Source organism: Triturus cristatus, chromosome 11 (genome assembly GCF_964204655.1).
Source record: "Triturus cristatus chromosome 11, aTriCri1.1, whole genome shotgun sequence".
NCBI classification, from domain to species: Eukaryota; Metazoa; Chordata; class Amphibia; order Caudata; family Salamandridae; genus Triturus; species Triturus cristatus.
In genome coordinates, this window is record NC_140594.1 from 130,067,641 (window position 1) to 130,093,490 (window position 25,850).

Below are 25,850 nucleotides of genomic sequence, written 5' to 3' on the forward strand. Positions count from 1 at the left end.
GCAGAAGTCACCACGACATCACCCACAGTACTTCACAGGTGAGAGTTTAAGGTATTGATTTGTTTCTACCAAAGTGGTGGAACTCAAAAGGTTTCCAACGCTGAAGCAATCACGTGTATGCATAGTTTTTAATTAGACAAATTATATTTTTCAAAAACATCAGAAAGGTCATGGCACTGATCTTTCTGTTCACCTTCATCTCAGTACATGCTCCGCCCTCAGTTTGTGAAAAAGCTGAAAAACTTTATATTGGGACAGATAACATTTAAATGGGATGGGACAGGAGAATAGCATCCTTGTGGTTGAAGGGGCATAACAAAATTAGCAAACAATTCATTGAAAACTATAAAGTTGCCTTCTCTCCATGAACTAAAAATGATAATCTCAACTTTAAGTCTTGCTAATAACAATCAAAAAAATATATATTATCTACAATCGGATGTTTTACTCCCAACGTTTTCCACTTAAACCAGTAAAGGCTCCTTTGCTCAAAAAAGAGAACATTACATAGACTGAATAGAATATTTTATTGATGGTGCATACTCTGGTGCCGCTGCGTGAAACTGCACCTTGCACAGAGGTCAACATATTTCGCAGCTTTAAATACATAACAAGTGAACAGCTCCAACAGAGCTTCTGGTCCAGGGTAGGGTCCGAGGTACTTCTGTGGTCCACGGGTTCTCATTCAATGTTCATGTCCATCCTCCTCGTAACCATCAGGAAGTGCGTTGGCATGAGCGTTGTGAAAGAGGGATTTTTGCCCATCTCCCCAGGGGAATGGCTAAGTAGGAAAAACAAACAATAGCATAGTTACTAACTGTACAACTACTTGTATGGTGTCAATTCAGCTTCCCAAAACATTATACAACACCGTGGTACCCTACACCCGTATGTGAAAAGTGTTAACCCCAACAATGTCGCCTTCTGACAAACTAAAGAATAGTCATCAAAAGGGGTGACCATTTTCAAGATAAAGAGCCTCGTCTTGGTAGGTATTGTGCGCACCTCTCAGGCAGCAGAACCTGGTCTGTAATGGAACCCTCAAAAACAGGGAAAAAAAGGTAGTGAACCAGACTGGCCAGCAAGAGAATACCATTAGCAGACTGCACCATATAAATATAACACAAGCAATGCCACAGTAAAAATTAAACGAAATAAATACAACAGGACTGGCAACAAATTGCACTAAAACTTATACAACATTAAAGTGGGAAGTAGGGGAGTTTCATAAAGTAGCCAGTCCACAATTCTTCCATAGAAACTCTACTTAAGCAAAAAGCTAATTTATATCAACTGGAATGATTAGAAAAGCATTCCTTAACAAACCCCACTAAGTGTCCAAGACTAACTTAAAAAAAAAAAAACAACAAAACACACAAACACTGGCAAGTTCACTATTCTCACTCTTCAAATTCCAAAGATTAGGGTTTGGTGCAACTCGTTTCTGCCAGAGTAAATGTAGAACAAGAAATGCTTTCTAGAGCACTGGCGGTTTTGCAGCGCTAAAATGGTCCAAAAGCATCTGCTAGACAAGGATCAACGCAACATTTTTTAAAGTACAGTAAAGGTGTAAGTCTGTACCACTGGTGCTCCTGCAAAAAAGAGAACGCATCAGGGCAGGTATGACACCACATCAAGTTCTCCTTTAGCGTCCAAGTGTACCCCTCAGTCTACACTAACAGCCCCACTAAGATTTCACTTTATTATTTTTAACACAATTAAGCTAAACTTAAGTGTTGCGCTCACACAGCGATTTTGACTCTGTAGTTGTTCCTGATCATTGGCCTTGCCCAGGCTGTCAATGATGCATGTGTAATCATTGCACAGAGCTTGCCCCGTGGAGCTGTAGTATGTATGAGACAAAGTTCAAGTGTTGGATGACCCTTAACAGTTACTGTGGACGGATTCAAGTCATGGTCAAATCCATCAAGACTGATTCGAAATTGAGAAAAGGGCTATCAAATAGCACCCACTGTTTCAACAATAAAAGCAGGCAACTGATTTAATCTGATCCAGACGATTTCTTTATAAGGCTCCGATGTGCCCAGAACTAGCTTGTGTCTAGAAACTGGATGGGCCCGGCATCAAAGAACGTACCGCTGTGTTAACAGTCGGCGTCTGACTTGAATCAGTCCAAACTAACTTTCAAGGGTCATCGAACACTTGAATTTTAGGTCCTGAAGATGGTCTAGCGGATGTCTACAATATAGACCGAAACGTCGACAACTGCACCTACTTTCACGTTGAACTGTTTAAGGATCTGTTGAATTAGTTACATTTTCCGATTTTATTTTTGTAAAAAGGTGTCCACACTAGTGACTAAGAGGCGTTTGTAACATCGAATGATCTGGAAACCTCAGTTGCTATCTGTAGTTTAGACACTTGTATTTTTTTTTGCACCCTTTGAAAGATTTTTTTTCATTATAAATTCAATTCTTTAAAAAAAATGTACACCTGTGTAAGATTTTTTTTAACAGTTTAGTTTAAGTATAAATGAGTTTAATTGATTTTCTAAAATGTAATGCAAGCGATAACAAAGCTTGTCATTATTTGTATATTGAATGCTTAAACTATGTGTGCTTTAGAAAATCCCTTGTAGGCACCCTCACCCACTAGAAACTTGAGACTAGCACTTCTGTAGCCGTGGCTTCAGATGTAAGAATCAAACTCCACCTTAACACTCTCTGCGAGCTATCGTCTTTTTTTTTTTAAACTTTGTTTATTGAAAGGTTTATGACATGACAATACATACATACAAAATCAAAAGGACAACCATAAGCAGGGACAGGTGACAGTGCAAGTCTCATATCGCATTAGCGTCAGATCCATTGTAGTCGCAGGGAACAATTGAGCAATCGTGTACAATAGAATAAGTTTTGATAACCTGTATACAGGGCAGAGGCTTCCAGCAAAAAGGCCAGTACACATTATAAACACCCAGCAGGGGCGTGAGGGACCCTTCAAGCAGAGTTAAGCCATGCGCTACACAACTCCCACAGTGTGCCCTCGGTCAAACGGGCTCGTATAACACACTCACAGACAGTACTCGCGCCCTGGAGCATCTTGACGGGAAGGCCCAGAGGGGCCGCCAGAACTGCAACCCACCTCCCACATGTCCACAGTAGCGCACAGCCTCCCCTATGTAGGATTTCCATCAGTGAGGGTAGGGTCCGGGCCGGCATCGGTCAGGGAAGGGGCGTCTGTTGTCAGAGCCTCCGGATACTGCAATAAGTAATTTTGTAATGGTCCCCAGATATCGGCGGGGCGGGACCGGTCAGGGAGCAGTTCGGAGTATGTCAGTACTTGCTCCTGGCAGTATACCAGGTCCCTGAGCCATTCCTTAAATTTCGGAGCCCGTCCCCACCGACAAGCTACGCGTCGCTTCGCCAGCAGTAACGCCGTCGTAACGAATTTGCGACTCGCCCGTGGGATAGGCTTGGTGTATCCCAGTAGCGCCTGTATGGGGTCCGGTGCGAAGGGCAGCTCTATCATTTGTGAAATGGCGGAGCACACCTGTGTCCAGTAGTTCTGAATAGTGGGGCATATCCAGGACAGATGTAGGAAGTCTGCCTGGGGGGCATGGCATCTCTCACAGTTGTCCGAGTCCTGGAGCTGAAATCTGTATTTGGTGGCCGGGGTGCAGTAGAGACGGTTCAGGAATTTAAAGTGTATGATGCGGTGTCTACTGCTCGCTGAGATCTGTGCCGTCTGCAAACAGCAGTAAGTCCACCTGTCATCCCCGAGGTCCAGCCCCAGCTCTCGCTCCCATTCCCCACGCGCCCGGGATACGTCAGGTGCAGCATCAGAGCGGACTGCATGATATAGTATCGAAACTAAATGAGAGGGCGAAGTGGCCTGAAGGACCCCGTGTAAGGGAGCCATGGTGTCAGGCTCAGACGGGAAATCTGGCAAGATGGTCTTCATGCCGTGCCGCAGTCTAAGGTAGGTGAAAAGCTCCAGGGGGGTTGGCGTGTGCCCATCAAAGAAGCTACCCTGGTCACGAAAGATCCCGTCCGAAAACAGATCTCCCCATCTATGGAAGCCCAGCTTGCGAAGCAAATCTTGAAACAGTTTCTCTTGGAGAAGAGGAAGCTGTGAGTGATAAGAAAGCGGGAGAAGAGGGGAGTACAGGAGCGGACTTCCCACTCGCTTCGACAGTTCCAGCCAAGCCCTCACCGTGCCCTGCAGAGCGTTATAGTTGGCAGTGGAGTACGGGAGCACACTGTACAGTAGGCCAGACAGGGGCAGGGGCGCCGCTAGCCAGTCCTCCGCTGCGAGCTGGGGCATAAAAGCGATCGGGTGGAACCAGTAGTAAGCATAGTGCGCTTGAGCGCAGAGATAGTACAGTTCCAGGTCCGGTATATCGAATCCTCCGCACGAGTATGGAGAAGTCATCACAGCCCACTTCAAGCGGGGCCTCTTCCCACCCCATACCAAACGTATCAATTCAGATCTCAAACGAGTAAAGAAGTGCCTGCTCGGGGGAAAAGGAATATTCATAAACAAGTATAAGAGCCTGGGAAGTACCACCATCTTAATCAGGGCTGCTCGTCCAGCCATCGACAGGGGGAGCGCAATCCAGCGGTCGACACAAGAGGAGACGTGCAGCAATGTCGTGCCGTAGTTCATCCGCATAAGCTCCTCCCTGTCTCGGGAGATCTTTATGCCTAGGTACTTGACATCGGACTCACTCCATTCTATGGGGTAGTCGAGCGGGAAGGTCTGGGAGCCATCAGTAAGATGGAAAATCTGAGACTTCGACCAATTGATTTGTACTCCCGACATTTCCCCATATCTCAAGAATTCCCGGAGGAGAGGGTTCAAGTTATTGTGCGGGTCCCGCACGTACAGAGTAATATCGTCTGCATACATCGACAGCAATATCTGTCTCTGCTCACAGAACAGCGCGCGGTCTTGATGGTGCTGTCGGAGTCGCGAGGCTAGAGGCTCGAGCGCCAGTGCGAATAAGAGTGGGGAGAGTGGACACCCCTGTCTGGTCCCTCGTGCAATTCCGAAGGGTGCGGACACCCTGCCATTGACAAGGACCCTGGCGCACGTACCGCCATAGAGAATAGCTATCCAGCCCAGGAACACCAGGGGGAAACCCATGTGAGTCAGTACAGCCACCAGATAATCCCACTCCAAGGAGTCGAACGCTTTCGTAGCATCCAAGAATACCGCCACCATCTGTAGGCTGGGATCTACGTTCTGCAAGGTCGCAAACAGTGTACGCAAGTTATGCGACGTCGCCCTTCCGGGTATGAAGCCCGATTGATCCGGGAGCACCAGTCCCTCCATGAGGAGCGACAAGCGATTAGCCAGGGTCTTAGCAAGGATCTTTGCATCGCAGTTAAGAAGGGACAAGGGCCGATACGAATCTGGGGACGTTGCCGGCTTGCCTGGCTTCAAGAGGGAGGTAATCAGTGCCTCTCTCATGGAGGGGGGGAGCTTCCCCAGTGTGTGAGCCTCGTCAAACACCTCTTTCAAAATCGGGGCAAGGATATCGATGTAGGACTTGTAGAACTCTATCGGGAGGCCATCAAGGCCCGGGGCCTTCCCCGAGGCCATCTGCATTATGGCCTCCCGAATTTCGTCAACCCCCAGAGGAGCCATGAGGAACCGGCGTGGTCTATCAGAAAGCCATCCTAGTGTGATGTCCTCAAAATATCTGTCCAGTTCCGGCTTGTGCGCATGGGTAGAGGAGTACAATGCAGTGTAGTGGGCAACAAACGTTTGCAATATAGACTGGGTGTCCCTGTGGAGCGCTCCCGAAGACCCATGGATCTCCAGGACGTGGTTGTTGAAACGGGGCGGTCGTATCGCCCATGCCAGGAATTTACCCGGCCGTTCTCCCTCACCGTACCTACGCGCTTGGAAGTGTTTCCCCCTAAACCGAACCTCCCTATCCGCGGTGGCTTTATAGTCAGACAGGAGGTCACGGAACTTGGCTTGCGCCTCCGCATCAGTGGGAAACCCAGGGGCGGTCTCCAAGGCCCGGAGAGCGATCTCCAGTTTGCTAAGGCTCTTACGGAGGTCCCTGAGGACTCCCACCCCCTTCGAAATGCACAGTCCCCTGATGGTAGCCTTAAAGGCCTCCCAGACTACAGCGACACTATCCACCGTCCCACCATTGCGCTGAAAGAAGCTCTCGGTCTCCTGTGCAATCTCCGAGCGAAAGACCTCATCCAGCAGGGCAGTAGGTTGCAATCTCCAGGACATCGGAGAGCCAGCAAGATCAACCAGCTCCATACCCATCAGTACCGGGGCATGGTCGGAATACGTGCGCGCCAGGTGTTCCACCCGACATACCGTGGGAGCAAGGCCTGGGGAGATCAAGAAATAATCCAATCTTGCCCATGTGGCGTGTGCGGCCGACCAGTGCGTGCCCTCCAATGTCGCCGGGTGCCTAGAGCGCCATGCGTCCAACAGGTGGCGCTCAGTAAGAAGGTCGTGAACATATGCCTGTGAGCGAGAGTAGTGTTGAGGGCTGGGGTTTGCCCTGTCCCTCATGGGATCAATAGCTAAATTGAAGTCTCCTCCCCATATCAGGTGAGTGGAGCCTATGTCCAGGATCTCCCCCCAGAGCGCCCGAAGGCACTGCGGATCATCCGAGTTGGGGCCATAATAACACGCCAGTGTGAGCGTGTCCACACCAATGCGACCCCAGATAATACAATACCTGCCCTCCCTATCAGTCAGTTCACCCAGGCACACAAAGGGGGTGTGTTTCTTAATAAGGATTGCGACCCCTCGTGAGTAAGTGGAATAAGAGGAGAAGGAACGGTGCATGGCCCACCTAGATGCAAACAGTGACGGCCTGGACGGGTCCAGGTGCGTCTCCTGTAGAAAGGCCACATTGATGTGATGTCTATCTAGGTACGCCAGGATCTGTCTACGCTTTCTAGGGTCCCCCAACCCCCGCACATTCCAGGTCAGAAAATTAAGTTGCCCAGTAAAGTCCCTGCGTGTCTGTGGATCACCCATAAGGAGCAACAGTTCTCAGAGATAGTAAGCCAATGTCACCACCGCCCCTAAAAGGATGCAGAAGAAATAATGCAAACACTTCAACACACCAATTAACACTAACAAACCGCAAAGAAAATTTCCCACCCCCCCCTCCACCCTCCACCCACAGCAGCATCCCAATCATGCCATCTGGACAGTCCCCATCCTCCCCACCCCAAAACCCAACCTTTCTATGGCCAACGCCATTAGGGATTAACATTTAAACAGAGAAACAATGGGGTAATACCCTTCGGAGGTCAGTCTAGGTGGATACACCGTGTCTCCGCGATCCACGGGAATGCGCCCGGTCAGGGACCGAGCCCACTCCAGGGACAGGGAGCGCCCAGCGAGGTGAAATGTCCTGAGAGTCAGGTGCGCGGTAAAAGGAGGTAGGGCCCCGGTGACATCCCCCCACCCACAGCGCGGCCAGGTCCTTAAGTCCCCATATCATGGTCCGTGGCAGCATACATCTGCAGCAGCTTACCAACTGTCAATCATCCGCCACAGAAGCATCAGGTCAACGATCTTGCGTTGTCACTCCGCGGCCGGCGAGGCCGGGCCATCCATATCTCGCCTCTTGACCCGCTTCAAGAATTCCTCAGCTTGTTGGGGTTTAGTGCAGAAAATTTGTTTCCCCTGGTGGGTGATGCGTAGTCGAGCAGGGTAGAGCAACGCATAATCAATTTGAGCAGCTCGCAATTTTTGTTTAACCTGGATGAATTTTTTCCGCTCCTCCTGGACCACCGGAGTGAAGTCTGGAAATATAGTAAAGGTAACGCCGTCATACGAGAGGGACTTCTTCTCCCTCGCCACTCGGAGCGCCGCGTCCCGGTCCCGGAAGTTTAACAAACGGGCGATGATAGGGCGGGGGGGGCCCCCGGCGGCGGCCTCGGAGCCAGCGATCTGTGCGCCCTTTCAACAATGAACTGCTGGGAGAGGGAGTCAGCCCCCACCACCGCGCGCAGTAGGCCCTCCACATAGTCCTCCATCTTGCCTGTGTGGGTCGACTCCGGTATGCCAAGTAGGCGAACATTGTTCCTCCTGCTGCGCGCTTCTAATTCCTCATTCTTGGCCGCTATCACGAGAAGGACTTTGTCCATGCGCGCTACGGTGTCCGATAGTTGTGTCGTGCGGTCTTCGGTATCAGAAACACGCCGCTCCGTTTCTGAGATACGTTCTCCATGACTGTCCACCTTGTGCACTATTGAGTCCATACGTGACTGCATGGAGTCCATTTTGTCCACTATGGTCGCCAGGCTCTGCCGCATATCCAGCAGGATGGATTTGACGTCGTCGCCCGTCTGGGCGTCCACTGGTGCCGGGCCCCCCGCGCCGGCCTCCGGCTGGGATCGGGTGGTCTTTTTCGACTCGAAGGTGAGGCGAGGTTGGCGGCTGTCCGGTTTCCCCATGCCGACACCGACGGACAGACCCCAGTAAAGGCAAGGATATAGTCGGGATGGCCGGGTCACGAGGGAACCAAGGGGGGAACGCAGCCCCGCAGGGGCAGAAGCGACCCAGCTACCCGGGCTCAGGCGCCCCGTGATCTCCTCACGAGCATCCGCCAACCCCCTCCAACGGGGGTGAGCCCACGCGTCAGGGACGGGTCCAGTGCCCAGAGCTGCACTCGATCACCTGGGGCCACAACTCCCCCCGACAGTAGGCAGCAGGATCTCCTTCACTCCGGGCCACCAATCGTCTCGAGCCAGACAGGGGGGGGCAGAGGGGCCCGAACCGGGACCCTCGGGTACTCACTCGTAGCAGCCGTAGCTCCCCAAGGGAATCCAGGTCGATGAGGGAAGCAGGCCCCAGCGCCTCCAGGCCAATGGCGAGCTCCGCAGGTTCGCTGCTGCCTCGGCGCGATCCCAGACGTAGGCCCCCCAGGCTCCCGCCGCCAGCGAAGCCGGTCTCACCGGGCCCCAAACTCCCGCTGCCCCCGCCGCCCGTCACATCTCATCCAGCGGGGGAGCAGACGGGCCACAGCGGGGGTGGATGGGTCCCCACAGCGCACAGGTAGGCGGTGCAGCGCCGCGCTTCCGCAGCGTCCAGGAATGGCCGGGGGAGGTGATCGCCGTGGTCGCCGCGGTCATCTGCAGCACACCCCGTCAAGGGTTCTCAGAGCAGCCGCCGCCGCGGTAGACGAGTCAGTCCAGGGCGAAGGCAGCAGCAGGGGCGTGCGAGGTCCTCCGCAGCCGTAGTGCAGGGAGGCCCTCTGACCACGTGTGCAGCGCTGCCCTCGCGTGGCGGCCGCTCCCCAGTCACAGTACCAGGCGATAGCACACGCCAGCCGGCGCGGTCGGCAGCAGCTCTTTAGTCCGGTCTCGCCGCGGTACTCAGGGCAAGGCAAAGCCCCGGCAGCAGCAGCGGAGTGCGGGACCCCACCAGGGCTCGTTCTGGCAGTGATTCGCCACTCTCAGGCAGGATTTTTAACAGGATTTTGCCGCTGGGCTGCGGGAGCTTCACCCACAGGCAGCCATTCCGCTGTGCGCCACCTAGCGCCCCCCCCTCTGCGAGCTATCGTCTTTAGCATACGAGATAAACTTCTGGTAAAATTAGCATATAGAAGTTTTGACTGAGGTTTGGAATATACAGGTGAGAGTTTGAAGTTTGTTGGTCGATCTTCAACTTACGTCTGTACAGTAGATAATACCTCATCTCTAGGTACTTGAAGAAGTGTTGCGGAAGCCCATAAGCTTCCTGTGGTGCAGCAAAAGTCCGAAACCCCCGATAGTCATAAAAGTGTCCCAAATTACATACCTCCAATTGTCCTCATGTTTTCCTAACACTATCCTGGAATATGTCCGGAAATGTAGGTTGCCCCATAACGGAGTAAAGATGTGAAATACAGGTAAAGAATACTTTGCGCAAATTTCCTGCCAAATCTGCGCTATATCCTTGACTATCTTGAACCTAACCTTTTTAAGGTAGTTAGGACCGGTCAGCTTATGGAGTGAACATCTAATATAAGGGCCCAGTTCTAATTGATCGAGAAGCCACCCAATTTCAGTCAGTAAATTTGTACAGCAAACTATGTCCAATAATATAATTTAAAATCCGAAAGTTTAAATCCCCCTTGTCTATATAGAAGTTTTAGAAAACGGATAGCATACCCAGCCCTCTTATAGCCCTATATAAAGCTACCGATCAAACCCTCTAAGCACTTGAAAAGGGTGACCGGGGCCGAAGAAGAATGGCATCAAATAAAGAAATTTAGGCAACATGTCCATTATGATTTTACAAAATGCTAAAAGGAAGCAGATGCCATTGTAGTAATTTTGCGACTACCGCTTTCAGGCGAGGTTCATAGTTAAGCGGGATAATATCCTCCACACAGCCACTCAGCCTAATACCAAAGTATGTGGCTGTGTCAGTGACCCCTGATAGCGGGGAGTGCGGGCGAAAATTGAGAATTATCTGTTTTTAGATTATATCCCGAGAAGGCACCAAATTGATCCGCCTCTTGAAATAAATGCCAAGGTAGCCATTGGGTTAGCGGCGAATACTGCATTATCATGAGCATAAGCAGTTATTTTCAGATTAGTACCATTTTGTTTGACTGGCTGGATGACCTTATTCTGCAAAAGGTGTCATATATGGCTTTATATAGAGGGCGAATAACAGCGGGGAAGAGGGGACAGCCCAGGCAAGTAACTCTGTATTGAGACTGGAGGAGAAGATTTGCCTCCCACAAGACCTTTGCCACAGGTTTCGTATATAGTGTCTAAACCATTGCTATAACCAGATTTCCAAGCCCAAATGCTTCTATAGCCACCGTAAGAGAATGCCAGGTAACCCGGGCAAAGGCCTTCTCAGCATCCAACATTATCATACTGATCCAGTCTTTAGTTTTCCCTGCTACATCAAACGCTGCTATTGCAGTGTTAATGTGAGCCATAGTATGTATCCACACCAGGGACAAATCCATGCTGTTGATCTGACACCAGATTGTGCAAGAAGGGAGCTAAGCTAGGCAAATCAATGATATGGGGCAATATGAACCCCTTTCCTCAGGTGCTTTATCTTTAAGGAAACACTACAATATTAATCACCCCCCTCCCCCCCCCCCCCTAATTGAAAAGTGGCTTATGATCAATGGGGGTGTTAACAGAGAAGGTGGTCGCTAGTTATCAGATCAAAATGTTTCAGTACGAAAATGTACCAATCCAATAATTCCAGACTTAAGTAGTCAAACATATCGGGATCATCCAGGTTCAGGCCATACCACACAAATGGTGAACTTCTGCCCAAGAGTTATCAACTGGACTATGGCCCTTAGAATTTGCACTATATTGACTACCAAATTTTTAGATTTCATTATTGTCACCCCCTGTATTGACACGGTCTGGGAAGTACTAATAAGGATGTCATACCCCAACTGTTTAAGCATACCCAGATCCTTATATGCCAGATGTGTTGGTTACTCCTAATATGAGTGGTTTAAAAAAAGTTAAGTACTCCCGATTAGTTGACGCTTTCTAGGTTGATTAAGTCCAGCAACATTCCAGCACATGTATTTCAAACATGTCATAGTATTGTCGACTTTGCTAGTCCCGCCCTGACCCTACTTTCAAAATACCTTCCGCCTCAAATTTTCGACCATATTTAAGAAACAAATTCAAATCATTTGGACTCCTCCAACCCCTGCCACCCACCTTCTCCCAGCAACCAATTTGTGCAACATAACCCATCCCTCTGTCTGAAAAAAGGAATCATCCACCTCTTGGCTGTCAGTTGATGTCACAGCCCTTTGGGAGCTCACCTACCAGAACTACTGATCCCGTCCATCTGAGTGTGAGAGCGTTTCAGATTATCCCTCCCTCCCACAAATATAGTTCTAGACCCAAAACACGCAGGAAAGAAAAAAAGAAAGTCATAGCTTAGTTTCTTTCGAGCATTCAGTTACAGAAAGCAAGTTACTTAACCAACATTGGCCAAGCGCTGAGCCCCTTTAGGAAAGCAGAGAAACAGGTTACCACAGACTGAGCCTGCGAGGCCTCAAGCTCTGAATGATAAAACTGTGACCGACCATCTTTAAAGACCTTGATGTGCGCAGGTTCCTGTAGGAAGATCTGTGCTCCGACTGCCGTCAGAGGGTCTATTAACTGACTTAGTTTCCAGTGCCCGTCCATTTTAGCCTTACATAAATCTGCTGGTACCAAAATGGACATAGAATCCACTACTTTAGGAATGGAAAGAAGGGATTTTTTAAAAATTGCCTGTCGAAGAAGAAAAATTGCCAAGAAATATAAGCATAGGGTGTGGAGGCGAAAACTTTGACTGGGCTGGCTGCCTTATTGAGATAGGGAGTCTAGGAGACTGCTGTATCTGAAGCCATATCCCAGTCTGCCAAGTCTGGAAGTCCTTGCTAAACTAGCCAGACAACGAAAGCTCTAGAATACCCCCACTCATTCCCTTTAGGTATTCCAAAGACTTTTAAATTGTTTCGACGTTGCCAGTTTGTGAGAAAGTGCCCTCTTTCTTGCATGGTATGCCCCCACTTTTTGCTGAATTGCTGACGTACTTTGGCATTAGCCCAGGGCACACTTAGTCAATCTGTTACCCAGGGCTTGTGTTCCTTCTCTAAAACTGCATTGAAGCCTAAACCCAATTGGCATCTCTGGCCACATGTCAGCCCCTGGTAAATGGTACCATAGGTACCCAGAGCACTGTGACCAGAGAAAGCCCCCAAGGCCTGCAGCACTTATTGTGCCATCCTTAGAGGCCCTCTACCCTGACATACACTGCCTTTGCAGGCCGAGTGTCTGGGTGCAGAACAAAACAAAGACGACATAGCACACATCCCTGTGTGCCATGCCCACAAACCACTGCCCTGGCATACATCAGTCACCCCTCTAGCTGGGTGCCCTATGCCAGTGGTGAGGCTACAGGTGCATGAGCCCTGTACCCCTACAGTGCCCAGGTCCATTCCTGGGTCCTGCAAGTGCAGTGCTGCCATTATGAGTATATGGTGCTGGGAGGTTGTCATTACAACTCCACAGCACCATAATGGCTGCACTGAAGACTGGGAAGTTTGGTATCAAACTTCTGAGCACATTAAACCCACACTGATGCCAGTAAAATGCACGACAGTGGGCATCTTAGAGATGCCCCCTAAAACTCGACCAACTCCCAGTGACCCGACTCCCAGTGACCTGACTGAGTGGCTGCGCAGACTGCCACCACCAGACATGTTTCTGGACCCCTGGGTCGAGAGCTTGCTGCTCTCGAGAGGCCTGAAATAATGCACATCCTGGGTCGAGGTGCCAAGCCTCCTCCCCCAGGATGGGCAGGGTTCACGAAGGAGAAGCTTCAAAGGCATGCCGCCTTTGTGAGCTTCTCCAGACCACTTGCTGTACTTAGCAGCTGGTCCCCACTGGTTCAACCCCCCACTTTGTGCGGAAGACCCGTCGGGAAAAACAAAGTGAGGAAGAGAGGTGTGCCCACCGCTGCCAACTCCACCCCTAAGGTGGGGGAGGCAAGGTGAAGCACAACCTCGAGTCCCCGCCATCTTGAGGATGGGGGACCCAGCCAACCAGGGACAGGCTCCTGCCCCCCTCCCACTGTAAAGTGGCAGAATAGGGGGGGGGGGTGCCCACCCCAGGGAAGGGACCCATTGGTCCCTGACCTTTACCTACCTGTAACGCCCCTAAATTTAGTATTTAGGGGCACCCTGAACCTTCCTTCCTCAGATCCAGCAACCACAAGAAAAGAAGGACGAGAAGCCGTGCAGAGCTAACAAGAGGACGACGCCCACTGACTTGGCCCCAGCCCTAAAGGCCTGTCTCCCCTTGAACCTGCTCCTGTAAAACCCCGGCGTGTCCAGCGGCCAGCAACCTCAAAAACCCCGGAGGACCTGCCTGCATTCACTCTCCAAGCTGTTTCTCCCGTGAACACCAGACTTGTTTGAACTGAAGCTTCCGGTGCCAGCCAGAAACCGCGAATCCAGCACACACTGCACCCGCCGAGCCCGGCCTGTGTTTGAGTGAACAAACCACGGGGAAGTCCCCTCCGGCAATCCTGACCCGAGATCCGGCGACCCCTGACCTGCCTCAAGCCTCCAGACGACGCCTGCAGCCTCAATCCAGGAGACCCCTCCCCGCGCGCACGACCAGAGCGGGTAAGAAAATCCGACCTCTACATCCCAACTTACCCCTCGACCTCACTCTGCACCCAGCCGCCCGCATGCCACTGAAGGTGCAACAGTGCATCACTGACCCTGGGAGATTTACTACTGCAAAGTATTTATATGCTTACCTGTACCAGGCTTGCTTGGTTCTAGAAATAAAACAGTATGTTTTTTATACAAAACAATTGGCATAGAGTTCAGTTCTTGAGTGTGTGAGACCATTTGCTGACTCTGTGTGTACATCAAATGCTTTACACTGTCCTCCGATACTGCCTTACTGCTCGACCAAGCTACCACTTTAGTGAGTAAGGTTCTATCCAACTTTAACCTCTGCCAAACCTCTGGAGACTCTTGGACTCGATACACACTGTACCGCACTTTGGTGCAGTATATATAGAGCCAGTTTCTTACACTGTTAACCAAGTCTTCGACTTTACTTTGGACAGACATCAATTGACTCTCCTGTACTCTGATTTCACAGCAGCTGAGCAGACTTCCTCAGCCCCAGCTAACCGTTGTTGAAGCTCCACCATTTCAGAGAAAGCACTGCAACTTTGCTAGTTACTTTCCAATAGCAATTGCTGTAGTGCGATGCTATTCGCTTTAGGTTGAGCATATTACTGTGCCACCCCCCCCCCCCCCCCCCCCGAGCGCTCCACCTGCAAGAATTGTAGACAGAGAGGGCCTTTTCGCATCAAATAGGACTGTCTGTTCAAAATGTTGGTATCCAATACTACTTCAGTAGAAAGACACCCGGAGAGTACACTGCCCAGAGAGTCATAAGATCCCCCCCAAAACCTGTGCGTGACTCTGGGCTGAAGGTATCGTTTAAGTTAGAGTTTGCATTTAAAGATAAAGGAGGGGGGTCGGAGGGAGGAGAATCCCTTGATTTACTCTCCATCCAGACCTCGTTAGGAACCGTATCATACCTGGCATAAGCATCTGGGAATACAGACCCCCGGCTCCCCTTGCTTCATCTGTTGCCTATACTGCACTCAGCAGAGTGTCCACCATAGATCTTGCGGGGACTGCATACTCCTCGTTGCACGCCAGGAGGCACACTGCCTTCCACGATTGGAGGGGAAAGTAAGACGGAGGATTGACTCTGCTGTGGTGAGCACACTGCCTACCTGATATGACCATACTCTGCATATTCTCTCCTTCACATAACAATGACTGCCGGAGCATTCAACATTAGTCACACCGGCATAAGCGAGCATTCTTCTATCCAGCGGATTTTTTCTTCCATTTGATGTGGTGCCAATATACTAGGACACACTGCAACCATCTCTTACAGATCAGGGCGGCGAGGTGCCAGACTGCTCCTTGCTGCTTTGTCTTCAGCTGACTGAAAAAAGCTCCTGCAATGGGTCCTCTGTGGTCATTCACTCAGCGCAGAGGGAGAGGTGGTCGTTTGGCAGTCGTTACAGCTGGAGCAGAGGCGACAATGATAATGCCTCGGCAGCTGCAGTAGCTTGCGAGGAACGTCTGCATGCTGCAAAGAGGGTTCCCGGGTCAGAAGACCGATTCTGGAGTATTACCACAGGTAAGTAACTTGTTCTTTTAGTTTAACTCTACCCACTTCCCCCCCCATCCAGGAAAATGACTGGCACAAAAGCTCCAAGTCTCAAGTGTTCAACAACATTTGTATTTTAAACCTACAGTAATGGCAAAAAAATACGTCTACTTAAATGGAAAATCGCAAATCATGTTTCACAACACTATGTAACAAGTGACAGCAGGGATGTGGAATTCCCATAGCCTGACTCCCAGGACCAATTGTTTGGGGTCAAGGGCAACAAGTTCTCATGGGTAGTTTGTCCTTGGGTCAAGTAGGCCCAACCCTCTGCAGCACAAACCCCTTGGCTGCCAGTTTGCAGGAAAAACACATGAATCAGGGAAGGGCACTGTCTGCAGTTAAGGTAATATTTTTGTCCATATGTTAATGCTGTTCAAATTTGTATTCATGTTTTATTAATTGAAAGCCTTTATTATTAGGATGAGCATCTAAGTAAATGTTGTAAGCTCTGACTGAACTGACAGTGGTTCCAGTATAATAATGTGTATACACGTTTTCGAAGTTTAGCAATATGAGGCTATGTATAATGCTCCCAGAACGCTCTCAGATTTTACGCAAATATTTGCAGAAGCTTGAAAGCAAGATAGAGGATTATTTGACTTCAAAATAAAATGTTCACACAAAAATGAAAGCAGGAAAAAACAATTTCACTAAATTACTGTAAAATTTCAGGTACCATTTCTTTGCAGCATTATTTAGGTACGTTTTTTTGCATGCTTAAATGAGCATGTTCTGTGGCTGAACAAAATTAGGCACATATATTACATATAAATAATATATGAGTGAAGTAGGGATCACGCAAGGTCCTGAAGAGAAAGCCAGGGGGATGGCTTTTGAAACATGTTGACCAAGTAGGAGACAACTCATAATAGTAGACCCCCTACGATTCCCCAAGTTTAACGTTTCCAGCTAGGCAAGTGAATAAAGTATTTTTTCCACAAGCCAGGCAACTTTTAAGACTGCACCACTAATTTTTTTCTGACCCTACCACTCTTACTTCTGCACTACACATAGCCTTTTTTCACTTTATTAAGTGCTCCCACATCTCTGTAGGTTGCAGCACGCCCCGTAGAAAGACGGGAAGACCCCCATGATGAAGCATGACACTAAGGGACTTAAGTGTATGAGGGGTATTTTAAAAACAGTGTTTCCCATGACAATCTCTTGGGTTAAACACAATCTCCCCAACATCTTCATTATAAATTTCCAACACAAGGAAGGATATATTGAAAAGTGGTAGAATCTTTGTTTAACAAGTTTATATAGGAGGATAATTCTACTCTTACACCTCTCCACTCCCCCCCCCCTTTTGATTTTTTTGCTAATGAGATTGCTGCCATAATGTCGCCGCACTACATGGCGAAGGGACAAGTGGATTTTGTTACAGGACAAGTAGATTTATAAAGCAACCTGGCCCATGGACAAGTAGATATTTTATTACATTTCACACCCCCTGCCGTGACAGCAGGTATTACAAAGAAAAAATTAAGTTACTATTGCTCCAGACAGGGACGGTACCACAAAAATAAATACGAACAGGAGTCCAACTGTGCACAATACCCTGTAAGAAAGCTGTATACAAATCTGCAGCACATTTGATATGCAGCCTTTAATTCTTGACTTGGCAAGTTCCACAAAAGTAGACTATACGCGGCTGTAACATACCCAGTGGCCTTACCTTTGTTCTAATACGAAGGTGACTGTAGGGGACAAATTCTGGTTTATCGTGTGAGTGATGCTGCATCTTTAAGTAGACATTCAGCATACAGACAGCAACACCAGGGAGAGCAACCACAAAGGTTAGGATCTTCCAGGTACGTGCTGGGGAGAAAAACACAGATACACAACTGAGTAAAAAAGTGAAGTTACTAATCTTGCACAAAGTAACTTTCTTTAGTGAAGTCCACACTTAATTACATATCTTAGTGCAGATTTAAGGGGTTCAGCTGAGTTTATGGCAAGGATTACAGGGAGGGCTCCTCCTCAGTGAACAGTTGCTTATTCCAAGCCCCCCCCCCCCCCCCCCCCCTTTTAGGTCTCGGCTGCGAAGGCTGCGCTTGCGCAGTCTCGCTCCGAGATTTAATGACTTGGAGAAGAGGGGCTTGAACCCGCCCCTCTTCTCCCCTGTTCTCCATTGGCTGGCCTCTTGAATGCTGGCCAGCCATTGGAGAAGAGGTCAGTCATTCCAAACAGGCCCCGTCCTTTTCGGATCGGGGGGCGTGTTTTTTGCAAGAAGTCTCAAGGAGGAGACAACAGCAAAACACGCCCCCGAATCCGAAAAGGACGCTGCCTTTCTCAGAGGCATTTCTGCTCTGCCTCGGAGAAAGGCGGCTGTGTCTTCCGGTGCTGCCTTGCCTAAAAAAACACACAAAAACGTTGTGCTACCACTCGACCCCTAGAATCTACTTTAAACTTGTTCGCTACGTACTCGAGAAGTCTACCCTGTGACTGGACAAAAGAGAGAGAAATCCAAATCTTTGAAATTAACATCTGCGCCGGACAAGACTTGTGCAAGCCCCACGGAAGGAAGGGAGGAATAAAGTACTTTATTGAGAGCAGGTAGGGAGCGCGTTCTTGCTCTCCAGGCCTGCCCCTAAAAACACGACAGCAGGAAGTCAGAGCGAGGTAATGTTCGCCACGCCAGGCCCCTCCTCTGACCCAGCCGCGCTGATGCCGCTGCTCCCCGGGCCGTCCTCGCCAGTTGGATGTACCCTTTCCGCTGGCAGGCAGTGGCGCCGGTACTTCGTGCGGGGACAGGTTGCCTCGGACACCAGCGGGCCCCCGGCTTCATGTACTCTGCAGCCTCCATGAGCAGCGAGGAGGGGCACGGGCAGGCGACCGAGCCCAAGACGAGGAGTCCTGGCGACACCGCGGACGGGATGGCTGAGTCTGACAGGAGGATCGTGGAGGCGCATGACAAGGCATGCCGGGTAACCACACGTCCCAGCAGTGAGCCGCCATGGCGTCTGTGTCCTTACAAGCCCCTCCCCTGTCCCAACTCCTCTGCCTTCTCAGAGGGGCAGGCATCATAGCACCACCCTGATCCCGCACAGCTGACTTCAGGCATGTCACATGTTTTAAGGTGCACGTGACGGGACCGGATTTAGGAATTTTAGTTTAAGTGGCCAGGATTGGGTATGAATGTAATGTTTTGGAATCTAGAGAGACACTGGCAGTAGTTTGGTTATGCCATGTTTTTTTGAGCGCCGAATAGCTGGTGTATAGGTTTGTGTACGGTTCTTCATCCCGATGAGACATGGTTTGTGCATAGCTCATATATGTGTTTTTGAATTTAAACAATATTTAATGGGGTTTTACATGGGGTTTCTCCTGCTGTCATGCCTACAGTGACAGGAACTGATTTCAAAAGATTACAAGGTTTGCCTTTCTGGATACCTGCTTATCACGTGCACTGCATAGATCTAATATATGTAGATTCTGTTTTGCTCCATTAAAACATAACTACATGAGGATTTTGTATAGCAAACATCCTGAACTGAATGTCTTAAAGGTGGTCACAGATTTGATGCTCAATTCAAATGAGGGATAGTGAAGTAAAGTTTTTTGCTTAGTATCACACAATTTGGTGAAGTTTCTTCCTATCACTGGATGAATATTTCCTTGCTTTGCCCTGTACGAGCAAGGGACAATGCTGTCTGTTCACTTTTTTCATGTTCTAAATTTGGAAACTATGTTCCATAAATACACATATCACATGCTAGTGTAGTGTGACGATATATGTATAAAACCTTAAAATGCCTTTCCTGAGCAATATTAAGCCGAAGGGGAGACAGGGGACTGGTTTTATGTTACTATAGCTGCATTCCCAAGACTGAGCATACTGTAGAAAGACGTATCGTGCGAAAAGCTCCTTGAAGGCATTCACATCCATTAACAAGCATTTACAATGCAACGGTCTCGGCATTGTTAAAGTTAGAGCTATTGGCATTGCTCATGACAATGCAGTTTCTTTAAATGTTTTAAAAACAAAAACAAACAAAATTAATGTCATGAGCAATGCCAATAGCTCTAACTTTACCAATGCCGAGACCATTGCATTGTAAATGCTTGTTGGATAAGCTCTGGCTTAAAAAAAAACTTGCAATTTATACTTCATGGTGCTCAGGTGGTAATACGGTTTAGAGTTAGATACCATTTTAGAACAGAATACGTGTTGGGCCCATTTGTCCTCTGAAACCACTGACTGGTGTCCAGTTTTACATTGCCCTACACCTGGTTAATGTATGCACTTGAGGGAAGGGCAGTCTGATTTATTTCAAAGAAAACTCGTAGCAAACTTTTCAATGGAAAGTGAACGTGATGCAATTACACCTCCCAAAATAAAACAACCAAAATTAGGATTAAGGGTCATGGTTAAAATAAAGATAAGATGAGCTTTAGAGTCATGTTTAGTGTAAAGGAAAGTATTAAAAAGCAGATTAAAATAGGATTTTAAATCAATGGCACAGTCAATTTTGTTGCAAAGGAGAGGATGACTGGCTTCAATTATATAGTGCTACATATGCCTTGAGGTTGCGCTGCATCGCTGAATTTCAATAGCTACTCATTAGGTTGAGCCTAGACTTGCACTGTCTGGAAGATCTGTTTTATGTACTTTGTATAGGCTTTGGGGCTTTTCCCCAGGAATTGTCTGCTTCCGCTTAGGAACTATTTTTTCTAGCAACTGCCTCTATTTAACTGTCTTGATAGAATACAACTAGGAGGGGACAGTAAAATATCAGAATCGCTTTACCCAGGATAATGCGATTCATAGCAAAAATCTTCTAGGGTCCCAAAGGCAAAACCTATAGCATTTCAAATGCTTGTTTTTGAATTTTTATTTGTAATGAATTGGCTGAGCCAACGTTAGGCACAGCATTAGGTGCAAATACAATGCAATGCTCTGCAATTACATATAACTGTGTGGAACTATGGTCAAACATTGATGAAATAACGTTCTTTAGATACACTAAACAGAATAAGGATAACATTGTTGCCCATTATCAATCAATTCCTTTATTAACTAGGACTTCCAAAGAAGTTCTGCACATTGTTATACACAGGCAATAAGAAGTCAATAGGTCTGTCAATGGCTGTGGAATTACTGGCTTTGTCTATGCTTTTTACTATGTAAAAAATTATGGAACTTTATTACATACATTTTCATACGACTAACCCCTTGAGCAGAAGCATGTGCATGCCCATTTATTTTTTAGTGTATTTCTGTAATAAAATCTTACAAAATAATTCAAAAGATGGCAGTCGCATGCATCCATGCAAGCACACGGACGGACATCTTTGAATCTTTGAAAGTCCAATTCCAAAGATGGGCACTGGTTAATCGCTAGTCCCAGCTGTACTGACCAATGAACATCAAATTTTTACATCAGTCAATTCAAGGGAGAGGAGTTTTCGCAATGAGACGTTTTAAACCATAGCGCAATAGGGATGGAATTTTCACAGTGCACAACTTCAGTGCTACTACTTTCTACCTAGTCCACAAAGCTAAAATTACAAGATGATATTTTGGTATTTTAATGGCCACGATTGTCTTTTTCTGCATGTGGGTGGTCCAAGTCAGTAGAAGAAAAAAAGCCACACCCTTCTGAAGTTTGTTCATCAAGAGACCTCCTGGCTGTGGTGATTATGCCTTCTCTAGAAAAGACTTTTTGGAAATTGATATTCTTTGCATCTACTTATGTGGACTGTCATTAAACACACTGAAAGCTTCCAAATATTTAGCGTGTTAACAATTACCATCCGGACACAAGAATAAGGGGGGTATAAAAAAAAAAAAAAAACAGATGCCGGTTAAAATACACTGCGATAAAAAAAAAAAAAACAGGCAGACAATTTTGGCTGCGCCATTGCCGGTTACATGTTTATTACTTTATATGTTGGATTCATGAACAGGTGTGCTGCCTACCCAATATTAAGATCCACTTTCACCTGTTGCTGTATCAGTCACATTTGGCTAAAAGCAAAAATATTTTTGCTACTGAAAGGCACACATTGCCACAGTAGTATGAGGCACTGAAGGGACTACTTTGTGTGTAGATGTGTTCCTTGTGAATGAGTGGGATGGTATCATTCACTGAATTTAAGTAATGGCTGAAGTGGGCTGGCCTACTGCCCCATACTGTAGAAGGCAGATGAAAAATGTGAGTGACAGACCAATCAATGAAATATGAAGGAAATTCAAGTAAAATCAAAAGATCTCAGCTAACACCAGACCTAAAACAGGCATTGGCAATGCCAACAGGTCAGGCTTTAAAGGACTATTGTATTGTAACGTGAAGCATTACCAGTATAATAGCTTGGAAATGCATTTGTGTGGAAGCAAACTGTAGAATAATATTGTTGTAGGTTAAAAGGTCGGGTGACAGGTGCACGGTTAAACTAGACCTTAACAGCCATGCAGGTTAATGACTTTCCTCCTCCATCTGTGCTGCTGCTAGATAGAAACATATGTTATCTAGTTTTCTACTACACTTTATTAGCATTACAGTATCAGGTATGTGCCCCTGAAAGTTTAAACTCAGGCAGTTGGATCAATAAAATGATCACATCTGTTTGGAGGGCAAACAGATGTGATCATGGGGAAGCACACAACTTCTGCTCAATAAAATTACTACTCCTGGCTCCCAACATGTGGGCGGAGCCAAAGACTCTCTCAAATGATGCTCACATAATTATCTGGTGACAGCTATCCTGTCAAGCCAGAGCATAAAGAGTGCTTGTATTGGACTTTTTGCCTTCCGATATGGACCATGCTTGTTACAGTATGTCTGGGTTTGTTCTCGGGACAAGTCAGTCATCAAGGCTGATCTGTTTTATGAAATGTTATGATAAAGGCAATGCGCCCAGCTTATTTACTTTGAAAAGCATATGCTAAATATAATACACTTTATGGGACTGTTTGTTTTTACCTTGTGCTAGCCTGTAGACATGTATTTCATTACATGAAACCTCACGGATTACTTTATTGGGCAAGTGGTGTTAATACTCTGATGAACCCTCGCAGCACTGCGAGAATCATTCTAGGCAGCATCATGAAGGGTGGCAACATTTGATTTGTCAAGTGTAATTTTAAACTTATTCGCAACTACGTGACTGAGTACCTGCCTTGTGGGGAATCTTATGCTCAATATAGTAGGCTTGGGTATGGGACAATCCAGCAATAAATGGTATAGTCCATTAGGAAAATTAAGGTCATGTGCCAAAAGTCTGATCTGTTTAGTATGAAAAGTTATGACCACGCCAGCAGGCATATGGTATTTAACTTGAAAAGCATATGTTAAAGAAAATTGTTCTTTACAGGTGGATTGCCGCACTGTGTAAAAATCTGTAAAAGATTATATGGAAGCTCACAGACTGCTATAATATGCAATGATTTGGACATTGGTTGCCCCCTGACAAAAGTGGTACAAGATGTGCATTGTGAGAATCCTTCTTAAGCTGTCCTAATTGGGAGTTCATTATTGTTTTGCCTACTTTACACACCAGTAATTTTAGGATTGTATGCCAGGTGGCTGCTTTGTGGGAAAGCTTTCGTTCAAAACAGCACGCCCGAGTTTGTTATGGTGATAAAGGTTAAAACTGGATTGGCTTATTTTGGAAAGTTATGAAAGATGCCAGAGTTACTTTATTTTGAAAAATTAGGATAAATGCAATAGAGCAGACATTTAATGTGAAGCACATACAATAATAATAAATGACATTTACAGAGCACACAGCTACCTCAAACTGAGGTGTCCCGGCACTAAATGCAGATTCACAATGAGGAAAAAGGGGGGAGAACTGCATTACGGGAGGCTAGAGAGCCAGGTTTTCAGCGGTTTCCTAAATGCCAAGTCTGACTATCATACGAAGATGGACAGGCATGGAATTCCAGAGTGACGCAGTTCTCACCGAGAAAGCTCGACCGCCTATCCTGGCCTTAGAGAAGCGAGGAATCCTGAGCAGTTTCAGGTGGTTAGATCTCAGAACCCGGTCTTGATAGTTTGAGTCCGTTTCAAGTAGCCCGGGCCCCTATCTCTGGTGGCTCTGTAGTCAATGGTGAGCACCTTATACTCTATCCTCCATTTGACAGGTAGCCAGTGGAGGCTCCGCAGATGGGGCGAGAGGCACGGGGTGGGGGGGGGGGGGGGGGGGAGTGACCACCAGCTGAGTATCATCAGCATATGATACTACTTTCACTCCCCATTGGTTGACCAGAGTCGTGAGGGGGTTAAATAGACGTTGAACAGTAGCTGGCTCAAAGCAGAGCCCTGAGGACCACCACACGCAAGGGGTTTCTGTGAGGTCATGTAGGTGCGGAGAAATACCTGCTGAGAGCGTTCCTCTAAAAACAAGTGGAACCAGGACAGCATAGTTCCCCTCACTCTCAAGTGCTCGAGTTTCTCCAACAGAATCAGATGTGACACTGACGAATGCTGCAGAGAGATCCAACGCGATACCAAAGGGGATGATGGACGGAGCATTTGAGCAAAACAAACTCACCCCCAGTCAACTGATTCCCTACAGTTGTTGTTCCAAGACTCTTCTCTCAGTACAAAACCATTGTCAGTGAAATTACCTCCTCATCTGGTCTCTTATTTGTAAGCAGATACACAGAAACTAGCTCTTCCGCTCTCTCAATCAAGTCCACCTAACTATCTAGAATCTCTCAAACAGATTGTCTACCTTCAGCACCCTGCTGAATATTCCCTTGTCAGGGTGACAGAGGATCTTAGTGTATTGGGTTTTTCATGCTAGTGGCCAAGGGGATATAGTGGTGTTGTACAGGGGAAAACTGTACAAGGAATCTGTTTATTTAAAAAAAATAATCTAAGTGCTTCTTTCTTCATTTTTAATAAAGTGCATTAAAATACCACAAAAGAGAATAGACTACACTCAAAGAAATCAATTCCAATATAGTTAACTATATATATGTATATGCTTTTTTTGTTTATAAAAAAAGGGGGGGGGGAAGAGAAAGACAAAATAAAACTACAATTATGTAGAGTAACAGTACATGGTCATAACAGCTATTGAATGCAGTCCAGATACATTCAAAAAGTGTACAGTGTCCCTTCCACTGGTACAAATCAATTTGCCCATTAACCATTTTTTTTAAATTGGGCAACCACGTTTCCACTTGTGGCATGTGCCTTGCTACTGGTACTGTAATATTTCTTTATTGGCAATGACCATTGCAAGAAAAACAAGTTTAAGTTCATGGCAAACGTAGTGAAGTGAGAAAATCATCCCAGTGTAACAATGCCACATAAAGAGGTGCTCTAATATCCTTACCAAGCAGACAGGTCAAACAAATCCCTCCACCCAGAAGTTGGAGACTATCACAATACCTCATCAAATGACAGAAAGCTTTTCCAAGAACGCACTTGTGAAGCAGGCATCTGCTCGAAGAGATTATTCCCTCCTTCCCGCAGAGTTGAAACCCACATCACTCTTGGCATGAAACCAGGATGACATCACAAACCAATTCCCCTTGTTTTCTTTTGTTCGGCCTTCGTGACTGCCTGTGCTTTGTTGGACCGGGGGGGAGTGGCTAAATATTTTTGGGGGGTTACATCTTTAATGAGTATAGTAGTTACATCTAGTACAGCCAGCCACAGATGGTTGAAAGCAATATAGTACATGCTCGTTATTGACGCTGCAACTGTGCATGGATGTAATATTTACTTGTGAGACTGGGTTACCAGCGAATGTAAGGTTATCGATAACAAAATAAAGAACTACAATGCAAAAAAATAAAAAAGGGGGTTTTCCTGAAACTGCACTTTAATTAACGTTCTAGGTTTTGTAAAGATGGTAAATGTGCCATTTTGGACAGTCATAGATGCACACCAAAGAGCAGAGTGCCAGTTTCATAGGAGATTCCAGTAATTACTTGTTATGTTTGCATGCCTGGAAATACAGCGATTCGCAAATCAAAATATTGTACTTCCTAAGTGCATTTGCACACCAGCAGATATTATTGGCACCCAACGTTTCAACTGATTATTGTTCGACCTATTGCCTATGGGGGCAAGCCAATTGAATTGCTAGGAGAATTTGATGCCACATTTAACTTCAGAGGTAATAGCACAACTTATGTGGGAAAGGATGAGTTGTGTCTTTCGGGATGGTTAAAACAAA

At 47.1% G+C, this 25,850-nt stretch overlaps 1 protein-coding gene across 1 annotated transcript in view; it reads right to left on the bottom strand.

Moving 5' to 3' along the window:
- Window positions 1-508: 508 nt before the first annotated feature.
- The window catches only part of COX6A1 (cytochrome c oxidase subunit 6A1), a 29,222-nt gene continuing 3,880 nt past the window's right edge, over window positions 509-25,850 (bottom strand). The window contains exons 2-3 of the mRNA XM_085636454.1: window positions 17,386-17,528; window positions 509-781 (exon numbers count right to left, since the gene is read on the bottom strand). Of these exons, the coding sequence (XP_085492580.1) occupies window positions 686-781; window positions 17,386-17,528 (239 nt within the window). The 3' untranslated portion in view covers window positions 509-685. The remainder of the gene's footprint in view (window positions 782-17,385; window positions 17,529-25,850) is intronic.